The sequence below is a fragment of the Balaenoptera acutorostrata genome, chromosome 3, assembly GCF_949987535.1.
Source record: "Balaenoptera acutorostrata chromosome 3, mBalAcu1.1, whole genome shotgun sequence".
In the NCBI taxonomy this organism is placed as follows: domain Eukaryota; kingdom Metazoa; phylum Chordata; class Mammalia; order Artiodactyla; family Balaenopteridae; genus Balaenoptera; species Balaenoptera acutorostrata.
The window spans coordinates 31,004,939-31,021,676 of record NC_080066.1 but is presented as its reverse complement, the minus strand read 5'-3'; the positions used below and the strand labels follow the sequence as shown (position 1 = coordinate 31,021,676).

Here is a 16,738-nt window from a genome sequence, read left to right as displayed (position 1 = left end):
TGTCTTTTTTCTTTTTTTTAAGGGAAGCAGTAGGAAGTAAGATTTTTCTTTTAATTAATTTATTAATTTATCTTTGGCTGCGTTGGGTCTTCATTGCTGCACGCAGGCTTTCTCTAGTTGTGGCGAGCGGGGGCTACTCTTTGTTGCGGTGCGCAGGCTTCTCCTTGCGGTGGCTTCTCTTGTTGCGGAGCATGGGCTCTAGGTGCTCAGGCTTTGGTAGTTGTGGCGCATGGGCTTCAGTAGTTGTGGCGCATGGGCTTCAGTAGTTGTGGCTTGTGGGCTCTAGGGCGCAGGCTCAGTAGTTGTGGCGCACGGGCTTAGTTGCTCCGCGGCATGTGGGATCTTCCCGGACCAGGGCTCGAACCCGTGTCCCCTGCATTGGCAGGCGGATTCTTAACCACTGCGCCACCAGGGAAGCCCACCATATTCTCTTTTGCAGATTCCCTTTGACCCAGCGATTCTAACTTACTTGAACAAGATACCTTTCCCCGTCGGTTCTTTGGAACTTGGTCTGCAGAGGGCTAGATTAGAAAGTTCCTTCCACCCCCAGGCTCTTTCTCTATTTCTCCTGAGGTCTAGTATCAGGAGAGGGCATGAGGGAGGCTTCACTCCAAAGGGGAAATGAGATTTTATGTGTTCTCAGTGTCTGGACATAGTGTTTGTAACTGTCACTATTTGTCATTTTCTTATATCAGAGTTACGCTTTAAAGTGTGCTGGAAAATTGAACTAGTTGCTGGGTAATCTTCATGACTGCCCTTGGATTATCAGTCTCTGTTGCTGTATCTTACATAGAATTTTCTCCCTACTTACCTAATGGCGAAACCTGTTTGAAGGCTTTTGAAATTGTGTACTTCATGGGTCTGGCAGATAGTAGGTACCTTGTGAAAAATGAGAAAACTGATGGCTGAGGAGAGCTTTTCCAGAATTAGCCTCCTTTGTTTGCCTCAGTGTCTTTGACATTCATCTCTCACAGCTGGTTCCTGAAGGAAGCACAGTTCTCAATTTCTTCCTTCTTTAGGTGTTCCAAAAACAAGTAGTTTCATTTAGTGGAAAATAGCAGAGAATAGGAGAAATTACAAAGGTAGAGAAATTACAAAGCTTAGGGAAGTTTCTGAATTCCTGGGTCCTGGTCCCTGGTGCATCCTCACCCCTTGGCTGAGATGTGCCCTGGATGGGTTCCTTCCCTTCTCCTCCCCAGGTGCTTTCACCTCACCTGCTTCCTGACTAGCCAGTCATCGCGAATCCTGTAAAGTAGCAGGTGCCCAGCCCGCAAGTGTGGCATTTGAAGGCGGCCTCAGGAGCGTCTGGTGGTCTGTTTCTTAAAAATGAAGAGCAGTCAAATAATTGGCTGTCAGGAGCCACGGGCCCCAGGACTGCTGCGGCCAGGTGATCTGGGGCAGGCCGTGCGTTCTTCCCTTGTTTGTTTAATGACCACCTGTAGGATCCTGTCTCGCTAAATAAGTTAGCATTTCAGGAAGAAATAAGCTGTGACCAACTGCATACGCAGGTGCACTTGCAAATGCTCATCCTTTCGCTGTGCTGCACTCAGCTCTCTCCCTCCCTCCCGCACCTTATTTTGAACTTCATATTAATGGAAAGAAAGAAACTCTTCTTGTCCTTCTAATGCATACTGCACAGGGACTCAGAGCAAGGGAACCTTACCTGGATTACACTAGTCAAAGAAATTGTTTTATGACGGCCCTGTTAAGTATATAAATAGAAATTAATGCAAAAATCCTGCAACCCCTTTCATATCAGATAGCTCCTGCTCCAGCTGTGATGGGAACTATCAAGCCAGTTACCTCAGCTGGAAATGTGCTTGATAGAAACGCTGCTTTCTGTTCATTGGAGAAGAGCTCAGTCTGCTAGTGTATTTGAAGCAAGTTTAATTCCTTCAGATAGGTTCTGTATCCTTACTAATGACAGCTGTTTCACAAAGGGAAAGGTAACACATCTTTTTACTACAGATGAGCTTTTGTTGGGATCTATACTTTTTTGTGGTGTGAAAATGGATTCAGTAAATGCTGGGGTGCCTGCGTAGCTATATGGAATAAAGTGGAATCCTGTTTTATCCAAAGTAAATTCCAGATCAAAGATTTAATGTGAAAAAGTGAAACCACAAAGTAACAGAGAAAGCATGAGATAGTTTTGTTATAATCTCAAAGTAGGGAATATTTTTCTAAGTATGAAATAAAATTTAGAAGCCATAAAAGAAGGAATTGATAGATTTGACTGCTAAAAATTAGAGATTTCTGCATGACCTAAAAAAAAGCATAAAGGCCAAAGATAAATGACAAACTAGGAAAAAGTATTTCTAACACATGTGACAAATAATGCACTAATATCCATAATATATAAAGACGTCCAAAAAGCCAATGAGAAAAAGATGACAGTCCTGTAGAGAAATGGTTTTAGGACATGAACAGATGGTTCATAGGAAAGGAAATACAATTGGACTTTCAATGCATGAAAAAAAGTTTAATTTTTCTCATGATTAAGTACAAATCAATGTGTTTTTTAAACTATCAGATTGGCAAAACAATCAAAAAGTTTGATAACACTCTGAGTTCTTAAGGGTATAAGGGACAAACACTCCTGTATCTTGTTAGCAGACAGGTAGGTTAGTCAGCCTCTTGTGAGCACTTTGTCTTATCTCTGAAACTTATAGATGCACATAAGCTTTGACCCAGCAATTCCATATTTGGGAATTTATCTTACAGATATTACATATTGCACGTGTATGCAAATAAATATGCCTAAGGATATTCTTAGCTGCTTTGTTCACACAGGCAAGATTGGAAACAAGCCGAATGTACAAAAGAGAACAGTTTAATTTATGGTCCACTGTGTAGTGAAATAAATACATTGCAGCCATTGAGAAGAACTAGGCAGCTCTAGGGATATTTATCGATATCTATAGAATTAAGTAAAAAGGGAACATTAAATTAAAAAAAAAAAAGGAAACGTATCTGACGTAAACGTGCCCATGCGTAGAACAGACTCCCTGGAAGGCCAGAGTGGGTGAGCGGTGCTTGGCGCTGGGGAGGGCAGTGCTGCTGAGCGCCGGGCTGCACCAGCCTCCTCCTCACTCTCCTGTTGTCTCCGGGAGTTTGTACCACGTACACTTACTACCTAGTTTTAAAAAACAATTGATAAGAAACGTGTTATGGATGCATCACTAGAAATATGCAGACATTTAAAACAATATTGCTTAAATCACGTGGTGCCTTACTCAGTTTCAAATACTGTCCATAATAGGAGTTTTGCATTAATCAAAAAAGTTAATAAATATAATATTTCCAGAGGTGATTGTGTTACCATTTAAATATGATTTTGAAAAATATTTATTACAATATAATGTCAAGTGGATACAAAATGTTTTCAGTATAATTCCATGTATGTAAATCTGTACTATAGGAAGGAAAACTGAAAGAAGGTTAAAAGTGCTTGTCTCTGGAGAGGTTACAGGTTTTTTCTGTAATTTCCAAATGTGCAACATGTAAGAACATGGACTGCTCTTATAGGCAGAAAACAGAATAAGGACATTTAAAATTGAAATGAAAAATATCTCTGGTCTCGAAGTTCAGGGCCCACAGTGAACACTTGCTCATCAGCCTCTCTATGCAGTTCTTTCTAAGTTGGGAGTGGTTTTCTGGGGCTGCCTATGGGTCGGTCCTGCTGGGTGCTCGTGGGGTTGTGACAGCAGTGACAGCCCTGGGGCTCTGGGCCACTGCAGGGCGGCTCCTAGGGAAGAGTTGAGACCCGGTGGCCAGGCTGTTCCTCCAGTAACAGGGCTCCTGCGTTCTGCACGGGCCTGCAGCTCCGTGACCTTGAGCAGAGGGACTCATCTGCCCTTTGAACTCTCTGTGACTCCGAGGCTTTATAAAGTACATTTTCCTTTTTTCTGTGTTATAAAAGTACACATGTGCATTATTAAAAATTTAGCCAAAGTAACAGTGATGAAATACTTATCATTCTGAAATAACCTTTGTTACTTTGATGTGCATTTATCTAGATAGTTTTTGTTAGGTATATATTTTTGGTTGTGTATTTATGATCATAGGATCAGAGCATACACATTTGTATTGTGTACATACTGGTTTGATACCTGTTTTTCTGCCACTTCCTCCTAGGTCATAAAGTATTTTAGACACTTGGTGCCATACGCCTGTGTAGTTTTGTTGACCTATTAACAAACTACTGTATCATGATTGAATAGTTCTGTGTCCTTTGGTACGTAGGATCAAGACTTCAAATCCCGAAAGAGCTTTGTCCTCAACATGACTTGCAGGTTCTGCTGGCAGCTTCCAGAAACCGACTACGAGTGCTCCAGCTCCACCAGCTGCATGGCGGTGTCCTGCCCGCGGCAGCGCTACACGGCCAACTGCACCGTGCGGGACCATGTCCACTGCCTCGGTAGGTCGGCAGTTAAGGAAATCTGTGAGCAAGATATTTTTCTCTAGGCTTATTTATGGACCTGTAACCAGAAACTTGAGAATTAAATTTTAATTGTTTCGTCAGAAATATTTATTAGCACTATTTTTAGTTATGCCAGTTCTATTTTAAAATGTAATATTTGATAAAACAAAAAGTGTATAAGGTATAAAGCATAGTGTATAATTGAGTTTCACCCAAATTAACAACTAAAGCAGCGTGATGCTATTGAAACTACCAGAGTGTGTTTCCTGCACCCAGTTACCCTGCCTCTTCTTCAGAGGTAACCACCCTTTTGGATTTTCTTATCATCTCACTTCCTTTTCTTTAAATTTTTTGTAGTTCTATCACATGAATGTACTAGAATATAGTGTGGTAAATTATTCAGTAGTGCATGTTTTAGAATTGTATAATATAGACTGTTTATGGTCTTCTGAGACCATCTTTCAACATCATGGCTCTAAGATTCTTCCATTTGTCTTCTCTTATTACTATTTTTTTTACTTCTGTATAATAACTTGTAAGATTGTATCATAGTTTATCCTTTCTCCACTGTATTTGGATTATTTACAGTTTTTTTCCTTACAAATTGCGCTGCTGTTAAAGCTTTTGTCCATGTCTCCTGGTTGCACATGTGCAGGAGTTTGTCTGGCATACACTCTCTTGCGTGTGTTATTTTCCAGGACGGTTGTATCCGTTTACATTCCCACCAGTGGTACACAACTGTTCGTGATGATCCACATCCTCTCCAATACTTGTTATCCCTACGTTTTGTTTTTTTTTCTTACCGGCTTCTAGGAATTCTTTTATATTTTGGGTAGTAACCTTTTGGTGTCCCTAACATCCTCTCCCAGATTTTAACTACCCCCCCAGCCCCTTTCTTTTGGTATCTTTTGAACAGAACTTTAAATTTTTAGTTAGTTGAAGTTTTTAGTCTTTCAGAGTTAGCCCTTTTTTGTTTTAAGAAATCTTTCCCTACTCCAGATTCATAATTTCCTGTGCGTTCTTTTAAAAGTTGTAAATGTGGCCTTTCACGTTTAGGTCTCTAGTCCCCTGGGGTTGGTTTGGTGTATGGTGTAAGGTGGATTCAGTCTCACTTTTTCCAGCTGGAACAACCCAGTGTCCCAGGACTCACAGGCGGTCTGTGGGCCCGCTCCCTTCCCGGTGCCTGGTTTGTCTGTCTCAGCCCCACGTTACCCATGTTTTCACAGCAGGTGGGGTGTTTTACCTTCTTCAAGCTGTGATCCTCACAAAACTGATTTAAATGTCGAGTCTGTGCTCATAGACAGTCAGGGCTTTCTTTTTACCATTCGTTGTAGTGAACATTTACTTTTGTAAAGAAAGTTGACTTTTTAGATTGTAAATCACAAGGCCGCTAGTTATAATTTAGTCTGTGTGAGAGTATTTTTATACCCGTGTTTTTATGTGGAGTGTTTTCCCTTTTTTAAGGTAACCGTACTTTTCCGAAAATGCTGTACTGCAACTGGACTGGCGGTTATAAGTGGTCTACTGCTCTGGCTCTGAGGTAAGCTCTGTTTCTAGTAAGTCAGATGCCATTTGGATTTCGTTGGGGTTGGTGGGCTCTTCCAAGCTCCTCCTCCATCCACTCAGATCCTGCCATGTGTTAGGTAGACCATAGGGACAGCACTGTGGGGGGTTATTTAGGTGGTCAGACCAGTACCCTCGTGGAATTTAATGGCCCGTTGCTGGTTTTCCTCCCAAGATGCCTGCACATTCTAGAGGTGACTGTAGTCATTACTAGAGATCATTAGAACCAGTCAGTGGTTCCCATCCTGAGTGTACTGTGAATTAGTAAAATGACATATACCTTAAAGTTGATAGCTTTATGATGTATATCTTTAATTTTCAGTAATTTTCTTCTTTATTATAAAAAATAATACATGCTCAGTACTGAAAACTGGAAAAAAATGAAAATGACAAAGAGAAACGTTGAAAATCACCTATAATTCCACCATTCAAACATAATTATAGACTTACAGTTTTTACATAAAAATTTGCTTGTATTAGTTAAACTTTTCAACAGTTTGAAAAGAAAATTGTACCAGTTCTTCCCACCGGAGGGAAGGGCAGGTGGGGTGCTGGTTAAATGATTCCCTGATTAGGAAGGTGGGCATCCGCTGTTGGAGGTTTAGGGTAAGAGTCTGAGGTGGCCTGTGGCCTGTGGTGAGACGTGGGCAGGGCTTCTCAGCTTTGTCATTGTTGACGTTTGGGCCACGAATTCTCTGCTGTGGGGCGTCCTGTGCGGAGCAGGATGTTCAGTATCATCTCTGGACTCCATTTACTGGGTGTTAGCAGTCTCCCCAACCCCCGCTGAAGCTGTGAGAATCAAAAATGCCTCCAGGGGTGGCCGAGTGGCCCCTTGTCGGGAACCACTGCGTCAGGGTTTGGGCTGGGGAAGAGGAGGATCCTGCTGGCAGGAAGGCACAGCTGGAAAGTGAAAGACGGGTCCACGATAGAAAATTAGATGCAACGACAGTGATATTTGGTGACACCCAGCGTCTTTGTCAGCAGTGGTTCACATTCAAACTAACAGCCGACTTTCTGCTTTTCAACAAACTTTATTTTGGAATAATTTTAGATTTACAGAAAAGTTGCAAAGCTAGAGAGTTCCTGTACACCCTTCACCCAGCTTCCCCAACATTGTTGACATCTTAAATTACCATGGCACATTTAATAGCTGATTTTTTAAAAATAAGAATAATTTTCTTCTCTGGGCTCAACATGGTTTCTTTGAGAATATTCACGGTGAATGTGATAACGCCCAGTGTTTGCTTCTTGGTACTCGGGGTGAGGGATTGGAAGGGTGTAGATGAACCAGGGATGGACACGTGTTGATAACTATTGGAGCTGGGTCATGGGTGCTGTTCTCTTCTTTTTACCTTTTTTTTTTTTTTTTAAGTACCTGATTATTATTTTTTTTTAAATTTTTTATTTATTTATTTTTGGCTGTGTTGGGTCTTCGTTTCTGTGCGAGGGCTTTCTCTAGTTGCGGCAAGCGGGGGCCACTCTTCATCGCGATGCGCGGGCCTCTCACTATCGCGGCCTCTCTTGTTGCGGAGCACAGGCTCCAGACGCGCAGGCTCAGTAGTTGTGGCTCACGGGCCCATTTGCTCCGCGGCATGTGGGATCTTCCCAGACCAGGGCTCGAACCCGTGTCCCCCGGCATTGGCAGGCAGACTCTCAACCACTGCGCCACTAGGGAAGCCCCCTTTTTACTTTTATATGTTTGGAATTTTTCATAATAAAAACTTTAAAAGAAATACAATGAGAAGTTGTCCGAATATTGTTAGATCTTAGAAGTTGAAGGAACCTTAAAAGTCATTTATTCTGAACATGAAATTTTTAAAGATGGGTGACTGACAGTGTTCACGACTTGATCTGAGCGGCCAGGTGGTGTTGGCTGCCTGGCGATGCCACCTTCGACCACCACGTTCCTGCACTGTTTGTAGGACTAGCCCCACTTTGCTCTCCTGGATGTGCCATTTCAAGGTTAAAAAAGCAACAAGCTCGATTTTCTTGAAAAGAGAAACATTAGATTTCATTACAGCTAAAAATTGTGTTTACTTTTGACAATTAAGCGGTCTTGTTGCCCATGATTTTTTAGTGTTGTACATTTGTGAGATAGTCAGTGTGTCCTGATTAAGGGACCTTAATTTGATTTGAGGCCCTTTCCCACATGTGAGTTAGCGGTTACTGAGGCACAGTAATGCAGGCGCAGTCGGGGGGCCGTTGATGGACTCCAGGCCTGTTTGCTGTTGCAGCATCACCCTTGGTGGGTTTGGAGCGGACCGCTTCTACCTGGGCCAGTGGCGAGAAGGCCTCGGCAAGCTCTTCAGCTTCGGGGGCCTGGGAATATGGACTCTGCTCGACGTCCTGCTCATTGGAGTCGGCTACGTGGGACCAGCGGATGGCTCTTTGTACATTTAGCTGCAGTTGCGCGCTTCAGAGAGGAGCAGTGCTTAGAAAACGGCCTCTTCCCTGTAGGAGTCCATGTGCCGTGAATGGTGTATGTGTATGTTTTTAATGTACAGCATCTGTACTCTGCCTGCCTTGATGAAGGTAAAATAAAAAACACTGAACTATGTTTATCTGGAATTCGTTTTTATTTGCCTGAAGCCTATTTTTTTTTTTCTGTGAAAAAATTTAAACTTACTTAAACTAGAAGAGCAACCTGTGCAGCGACTGAAAATCTGTTCAATTCGTAGACTTGAGTTTTATATTGCTTACCTCAAACTGTGCCACATGTATCTCCAGCCTGAGTGTCATCTGCCGTAAAAAGCTTTTCAGCTATAATTGCAGGAAGTGGGAAGTGTTATTCTTTATTATTCTTTAGCTAAATAAAATTATCTACCTGAATTTCAGTCATCTCTGAGTTTTGCAGTGTAATGTCTATGTAGTCTGGTCTTCATATATGACTGTTTGAAGTAAACTGCAGAAATTTTGTGTCTGGTTCCTGTGATTGGAATTTTGTTAGTAATATAAAATGTTGCAAGAGTACTGGAAAATTAATAAAACTACAAGTTACTTTAAAAATTTTGCAGACTTCTTCCTGTTATGTTTTTTATATTAAAACATAATCTTGAATAATCCTAGCAACTTTTATTATTGAGAAGTAAAATGTTTATTTTTCAGGGCATTACTCCGTTCTAATAGATATATTCATAATTGGCTGGCTCATTAACACACAGTGGAAGTGTTAAAAAATGTGTTGGTGTGATAAATGGTTTTGAGTCTTTGTAAGATCTGTTGTAGACCCTTTCTTGGAAAGAAAAACATTTATTAATCCAAAAATATTTTTAATTAACTTTTTTTAATTCAAGTATAGTTGATTTACAGTGTTTCAGACTGATTCAGTTATGTTTATATGTATATATATATACACATATATGTATGTGTATTTTTTCATATTCTTTTCCATTGTAGGTTATAAGATATTGAATATAGTTTGCTGTGCTATACAGTAGGTCCTTGTTGGTTATCTCTTTTATATATAGTAGTGTGTGTATGTTAGTCCCAAATTTCCAATTTATCTCTCCCCACCTTTCTGCTTTGGTAACCATAAGTTTGTTTTCTATGTCTGTGAGTCTATTTGTTTTGTAAATAAGTTCGTTTGTATGATTTTTTTAGATTCCACGTATAAGTGATATTGTATGATGTTTGTCTTTCTCTGTCTGACTTACTTCACTTAGAATGATAATCTCTAGGTCCATCCATGTTGCTGCAAATGGCATTATTTCATTTTTTTATGGCTGAGTAATATTCCATTGGATATATGTACCACATCTTCTTTATCCATTCCTCCATCAACGGACACTTAGCTATTGTAAAAAGTGCTGCTATGAACTTGGCTATTGTATATAGTGCTGCTGTGAACATTGGGGTACATGTATCTTTCCAAATCAGGGTTTTCATCTTTCTGGTTATATGCCCAGGAGTGGGATTGCTGGATCATATGGTAACTCTATCTTTAGTTTTTTAAGGATGCTCCATACCATACTGTTCTCCATAGTGGCTGCACCAATTTATATTCCCACCAACAGTGCAAGAGGGTTCTCTTTTCTCCACACCCTCTCCAGCATTTATTATTTGTAGACTTTTTGATGATAGCCATTCTGACCGGTGTGAGGTGATACGTCATTGTAGTTTTCATTTGCATTTCTCTAATAATTAGTGATGTTGAGAATCTTTTTATGTGCCTGTTGGCCATCTGTATGTCTTTGGAGAAATGACTATTTAGGACTTCTGCCCATTTTTTTGATTGGGTTGTTTGATTTTTTGATATTGAACTGTATAAGCTGTTCGTATGTTCTGGAAAATATATACCTTGTTGGTTGCATCCTTTACAAATATTTTCTCCCAGTCCGTAGGTTGCCTTTTGGTTTTGTTTATGGTTTCCTTTGCTGTGCAAAAGCTTTTAAGTTTAATTAGGTCCCTTTTGTTTATTTTTGCTTTTGCTTTCATTACTTTAGGAGTAATTCCAAAAAAATATTGCTACAATTTATGTCAAAGAGTGTTCTGCCTATGTTTTCCTCTAGGAGTTTTATAGTATCTGATCTTACATTTAGGTCTTTAATCCATTTTGAGTTTATTTTTTGTGTATGGTGTTGGAGAATGTTCTGATTTCATTCTTTTACATGTAGCTGTCCAGTTTTCCCAGGACCACTTATTGAAGAGACTGTCTTTTTTTTTTCATTGTATATTTTTGCCTCCTTTGTTGTAGATTAACTGACCATAAGTGCAGGGGTTTATTTCTGGGCTTTCTATCCTGTTCCATTGATCTATGTGTCTGTTTTTGTGTTCAGTACCATACTGTTTTAATGACTGTAGCTTTGTAGCAAGTCAGGGAGCGTGATTCCTCCAGCTCCATTCTTCTTTCTTAAGATTGTTTTGGCTACTTGTTCTAGTTCTGTGAAAAATGCCATTGGTAATTTGATAGGGATTTCATTGAATGTATAGATTGCCTTGGGTAGTATAGTCATTTCAACAGTATTGATTCTGACAATCCACGAACATGGTATATCTTTTCATCTGTTTGTGTGGTCTTCCATTTCTTTCATCAGCATCTTACAGTTTTCGGAGTATGGGTCTTTTGCCTCCTTAGGTAGGTTTATTCCTAGGTATTTTATTCTTTTTGATGTGATGATAAGTGGGATTGTTTCCTGAATTTCTCTTTCTGATATTTCATTGTTAGTGTATGGAAATGCAGCAGATTTCTGTGTATTAATTTTGTATCCTGCATCTTTACCAAACTTATTGATGAGCTCTAGTAGTTTTCTGGTAGCATCTTTAGAATTTTCTGTATATAGATCATGTCATCTGCAAACAGTGACAGTTTTCCTTCTTTTCCGATTTGGAATCCTTTTATTTCTTCTTCTTCTCTGATTACTGTGGCGAGAACTTCCAAAACTACGTTGAATAAAAGTAGTGAGAGTGCACATCCTTGTCGTGTTCCTGATCTTAGAGGGAATGCTTTCAGTTTTTCACCATTGAGAATGATGTTAGCTGTGTGTTTATCATATATGGTCTTTATCATGTTGAGGTATGTTCCCTCTATGCCCACTTTCTGGTGAGTTATCATCATAAATGGATGTTGAATTTTGTCAGAAGCTTTTTTGCATCTATTGAGATGATCATATGTTTTTTATTCTTCAGTTTGTTAATAGGGTGTATCACGTTGACTGATTTGTGGGTATTGAAAAATCCTTGCATCTGAGGGATGAATCCCACTTGATATGTTGTATCATGCTTTTTAATATGTTGTTGAATTCTTTTTGCTAGTATTTTGTTGAGGATTTTTGCGTCTATGTTCATCAGTGATACCGGCCTGTAATTTTTTGTGTGTGCGTGGTATCTTTGGTTTTGGTATCAGGGTGATGTTGGCCTCGTATAATGTGTTTGGCCACATTCCTTCCTCTGCAATTTTTTGGAATAGTTTCAGAAGGATAGGTGTTAACTCTTCTCTAAATGTTTGGTAGAATTCACCTGTGAAGCCATCTAGTCCTGGTCTTTTGTTTGTTGGGAGTTTTTAAATCACAGATTCAATTTCAGTACTCGTGATTGGTCTGTTCATATTTTCTGTTTCTTCCTGGTTCAGTCTTGGGAGGTTGTACCTTTCTAAGAATTTGTTCATTACTTCTAGGTTGTCCATTTTATTGACATACAGTTGTTTGTAGTAGTCTCTCATGATCCTTTGTATTTCTGTGGTGTCAGTTGTAACTTTTCTCCTTTTTTGTTTTTGATTTTATTAATGTGGGCCCTCTCCCTTTTTTCTTGATGAGTCTAGCTAAAGGTTCATCAATTTTGTTTCTCTTTTCAAAGAAGCAGCTTTTAGTTTTGTTGATCTTTTCTATTTTTTTTTTAATCTGTATTTCATTTATTTCTGCTCTGATCTTTATGATTTCTTTTACTAAGTTTGGGTTTTGTTTTTCTTTCTCTAGTTGCTTTAGGTGTAAGGTTAGGTTGTTTACTTGAGATTTTTCTTGTTTCCTGAGGTAAGCTGGTAACACTATAAACTTCCCTGTTAGAACTGCTTTTGCTGTGTCTCATAGGTTTTGGATTATTGTGGTTTCCTTTTTATGTGTCCCTAGGTATTTTTTGATTTCCTCTTTGATATCTTCAGTGATCCACTGGTTGTTTAGTAGCATATTGTTTAGCTTCCACGTGTTTGTGTTTTTTGCAAGTTTTTTCTTGTGGTTGAGTTCTAGCCTCATAGCGTTGTGGTCGGAAAAGATGGCTGATATTCAATTTTCTTGAATTTACCGAGGCTTGCTTTGTGACTCAGTGTATGATCTATCCTGGAGAATGTTCCATGTGCAGTTGAAAAGAATGTGTATTCTCTTGGTTTTTGGTGGAGTGCTCTATAAATATCAGTTAAGTCCATCTGGTCTAATGTGTCATTTGAGGCCTGTGTTTCCTTATTGATTTTCTGTCTGGATGATCTGTCCATTGATGAAAGTGGGGTGTTAAAGTCCCCCACTATTATTATGTTACTGTCAGTTTCTCCCTTCATGGCTGTTAGCATTTGCTTTATTGAGGTGCTCCTGTGTTGGTTGTATATATACTTACAATTGTTACATCTTCTTTTTGGATTGATCCCTTGATCATTATGTAGTGTCCTTCCTTGTCTCTTGTAACAGTCTTTATTTTAAAGTCTATTTTGTCTGATAGGAGTATTGCTACTCCAGCATTCTTGTGATTTCCATTTGCATGGAATAGCTTTTTCCATCCCCGCACTTTCAGTCTGTATGTGTCTCTAGGTCTGAAGTGGTTCTCTTGTAGACAGCATATATAGGGTCTTGTTTCTGTATCCATTCAGTCTATTTCTTTTGGTTGGAACATTTAGTCCCTTTACATTTAAGGTTATTATTGATACGTATTTTATTTTCATTAATTGTTTTGGATTTGTAGGTCTTTTTGAGTTTTAATAACAATTTCCCTAGACACATTTACAAATTTTTAACATTTTCCCCTTAAAATTGGGTATCTGAGTGTTACTTTTTAAACATCTGTGTCAGTATCCAGCAGACTTAACCAGACCATCAGATCTTTAGCTATAAAATATTTTTTGAGAATATCTCCATAAATCTCAGGTGACAAAAACATGTTTCTTCACCAGAATAAATTACAGTTTACCTGAAAAAGGAACTGAATTATTTGGTGCAATAACTTGCCCTTTAGGAATCAAGAATCTTGTCTGTGCAGGTGTGTGTTGGTCTGGTTGAGTAGCAGTTCCAGCTCTGGCCACTAGGTGGGGCATCCCCATTACCGTTGCTTTCCCATCATATTCCCAGAAACAGCCAGTCTTGACTTGTTTCCCCCCCCCCCCCCACCCGGAACCTGATCCTGGGCACGGAGCAGGGCTGCACTTCCAGGTGGGCAGCCCAGTTTGCACGGGACTTTCTTTTCTAAAGACAGCACACTTTCTTACCCGACATGGGTACATGAGACTCTTGGCTGAGCTGGTATTTCTTTAGAGGAGGACCTGTTCCTGCCAGGAAGCAGCCCCTTTGCTAATTATAATAAAGATTTCCCCAGAATCCCCTCAGTACTCGGCTCCACGTAGAAGAGGATCTCCACTGCTGTGCTCCCACACAAGGAGGAGCGGGGGAGTGATGGGAATTGCTGGCTGTTCCTGGTGTTCATGGGAGAGGTATGTATCTTGACCGTTGACCATCTGTATGCTTTATGGCCTGAGTTAAACAACGAAACTCCAGCATTTGAAAGGCGAAAGCTGAAATGATTCTGAATCCACAAGAGGAGATGGATGAACTTGTTCCTAAATCCTAAGGAAGTTTTTATATGGTGATAGTCTTTGGAACCTAAAGGATGTAAGCAAATGGGGATTCTTCCTATCAAGGATTTGATGGAGCTGATGGCCTCAGAGAGCTAGCAGGAAGATGAAGAGATTCCCAAATTTATGAGTGAGGAACTCACATGTGTCCCTAAAAGGAAGTGTAACAGAACTACATGTTCAGAGGGCACCAGAGAGGGCGGATGTAATCTCTAGCCAATTCCATGAGCCTCTGCTGGCAGCAAACTGTCTTGTTTGGGTCTGACCTTTAGGCTCTATTCCCGTGTGCTGGGAGCTCAGATCAGAGGCTGTGAGATGGGGAAGCTTGTCACAGGCTGGGAACCGTATTAGTCACCAACCTCTGTTGACGGTTCTCTGGAAATTGAGAATTTATCACTGCCGCATGCTGTGTGTCATTACTTTGTCTTATGAATGGCTGCCTTGCTTTGTCAGCATTCTTCTTCCACTTGCCCCAGTAACTCCTGGTGGGCAGGTGCTGTGTTATTTATTTCTCCCCTGTCGTCCCCAGCACAGTGTTGTGCACACAGTGGCCCTCCTATTTGCTGAGTGAGTTAATGCCATGGGTGTCTTGCAGGTACTGAAGCACCTGAGTGGGATTCTGGGCCCTGGCAGTTGAGGTGGCTGCAGGGTGGTAATATACAGAAATTGGCTCTAACTAAATATTGGCCGTAGCACCACGTGAATCCGATTCCTGCAGATTGCTGGGGAGCAACGGGTTTATGGTGCTTATAAGAAGAGATTTTTAAAAGGTTTTATGCTTCAGGATTTAAAAATGTAAAATTGTCTTCTCTGTGCCACACAACTTTGTTTCCCTGTACTTTTTAAATACTTTGTGCCAGAATTGAACTTATTTTTGGCACATCATCAAGTAAGGAATTTGCAAGTGATTCTAATTCATCCCGTAAGCAATGAGCGGAAAACAGCTCTCCTTTTCAAATACATCAGGAGAGCTTGAAAATGCAGGTGGATTCCTTCACTCACGCTCTCAAGCTTCCCCTCTGTCCAGGCCATAGCGTGTGAAGTGTCACAAGGATATTAGAGGGTTTGCAACTTGGTATAAATTCTTGGATTTAAAGTATTGAAATTATCTTCTATAAACATGCTTTTATGTGAAATGAAGCCTTGATTGAGACACTTGGGCGTCATTTACTAAGAGGCTCCAGGAGAGCAGGACTCTGGTTCTCTGCTGTACCCCAGCTGTGAGAGCCCACAACAGGTAGGCACACAGTAGGTGCACAGTGACTATTTGTTCGATGAATGAATAATGGGGAATCTCCTGGAGTAAGCTAAAGACCTAAATGTATTGCTAAGAGTTTCTGGGTAGAGTGGAGAGAGCAGCTGGGTCACAACATCTCCCTTTTCAAACACTCAGTGACATGAACACAGTAGTTAAACTGGAGCCTCCTTACCACAAAGAACAAGCAAATGAATAAGCCCAGCAGCAAACAAGGAAAAAGGCAACCAAATAAAAATCATCTAAAAATGACAAGAGAAGAAAAAAGATTATTGCTCAGGTGTGCCAGGCTACTCCTGCAAATGGTCTTGGTGAGTCAGCAAAATCCAGGAACTCTGACTCACAAGAGTGACTAGTTGGGAGAAGAGGGATATCCTTATCTTTTCCTGTTACTTCAGGGGGTGGGGTGTGTGAAAAGGGCTGTTGAGGAGAAACTGATGAGAGGACTGACTCTGATGGAAGTGGGGGTTTCATGCCGAGCCAGAGAACGGATCCAGAGCCCAGGATGGCCCCCAGGGGTCATGACATCACCTCCTACCCAGGGGACAGGAAACGTTGCTGGGGACAGTTTGAAAACCTTAGTGAAGAGGCCGGAGACCAGATATTCCAGCAAAAATAGTCTCAGTTGAGCTCTTCCCTGCCTTGCCTCTGGCTATCACGCTCCCAAACATTCAGTAGGATGCAAAATAACAGCTTTCAAACTGCTCAGAGAGAAAAAATAAATAGGGTAATTTGCTCACCCGATGTCATGAAGTTGCCCACATAAGAGAACACAATAAAAAGAAATGACATTGCTTCACACCCACCAGAATGACTAACAGGAAAGAGAGACAATAACAAGAATTAGGATATGGAAAAATTGGAACCCTCATACACTGCTGGTGGGAATGGAAAATGATGCAGCCACTTTGGAAAACAGTGGCAGTTCTTAAAAGTTTTCAAACATAGAGTTACTGTTTTTGACTCAGCAATTCTAGATATATGCCCAAGAAAAATGAAAATATATGTACACACAGAAACTTGTTCATAGCAACAATATCCATAATAGTCAAAAGTGGAAACAAGCCAAATACCCATCAACTGATGTGTTAACAAAATGTGGTCTATCAATACAATATAACAGTATTTGGTCATAAAAAGGAAGTATTGATACATGCTAAAACATGGATAAACCTCAAAAACTTGATGCTAAGTGAAAAAGTCAGGTATATTTTAGGCTGGTGAACTTTATGGTATG

The 16,738-nt window shown here is 40.4% G+C and overlaps 1 protein-coding gene across 3 annotated transcripts in view; it reads left to right on the top strand.

Moving 5' to 3' along the window:
• The window catches only part of TM2D3 (TM2 domain containing 3), a 67,728-nt gene that overhangs the window by 3,052 nt on the left and 47,938 nt on the right, over positions 1-16,738 (top strand). For 2 of the 3 annotated variants that reach the window (XM_007167486.2, XM_007167487.2), the window contains 3 exons: positions 4,243-4,417; positions 5,885-5,960; positions 8,218-8,540. In XM_007167486.2, coding sequence (XP_007167548.1) covers positions 4,243-4,417; positions 5,885-5,960; positions 8,218-8,383 — 417 coding nt within the window. In that variant the 3' untranslated portion in view covers positions 8,384-8,540. Of the gene's footprint in view, positions 1-4,242; positions 4,418-5,884; positions 5,961-8,217; positions 8,541-16,738 lie in introns of those variants that run through there. The other variant, XM_007167488.3, reaches the window with a different exon arrangement.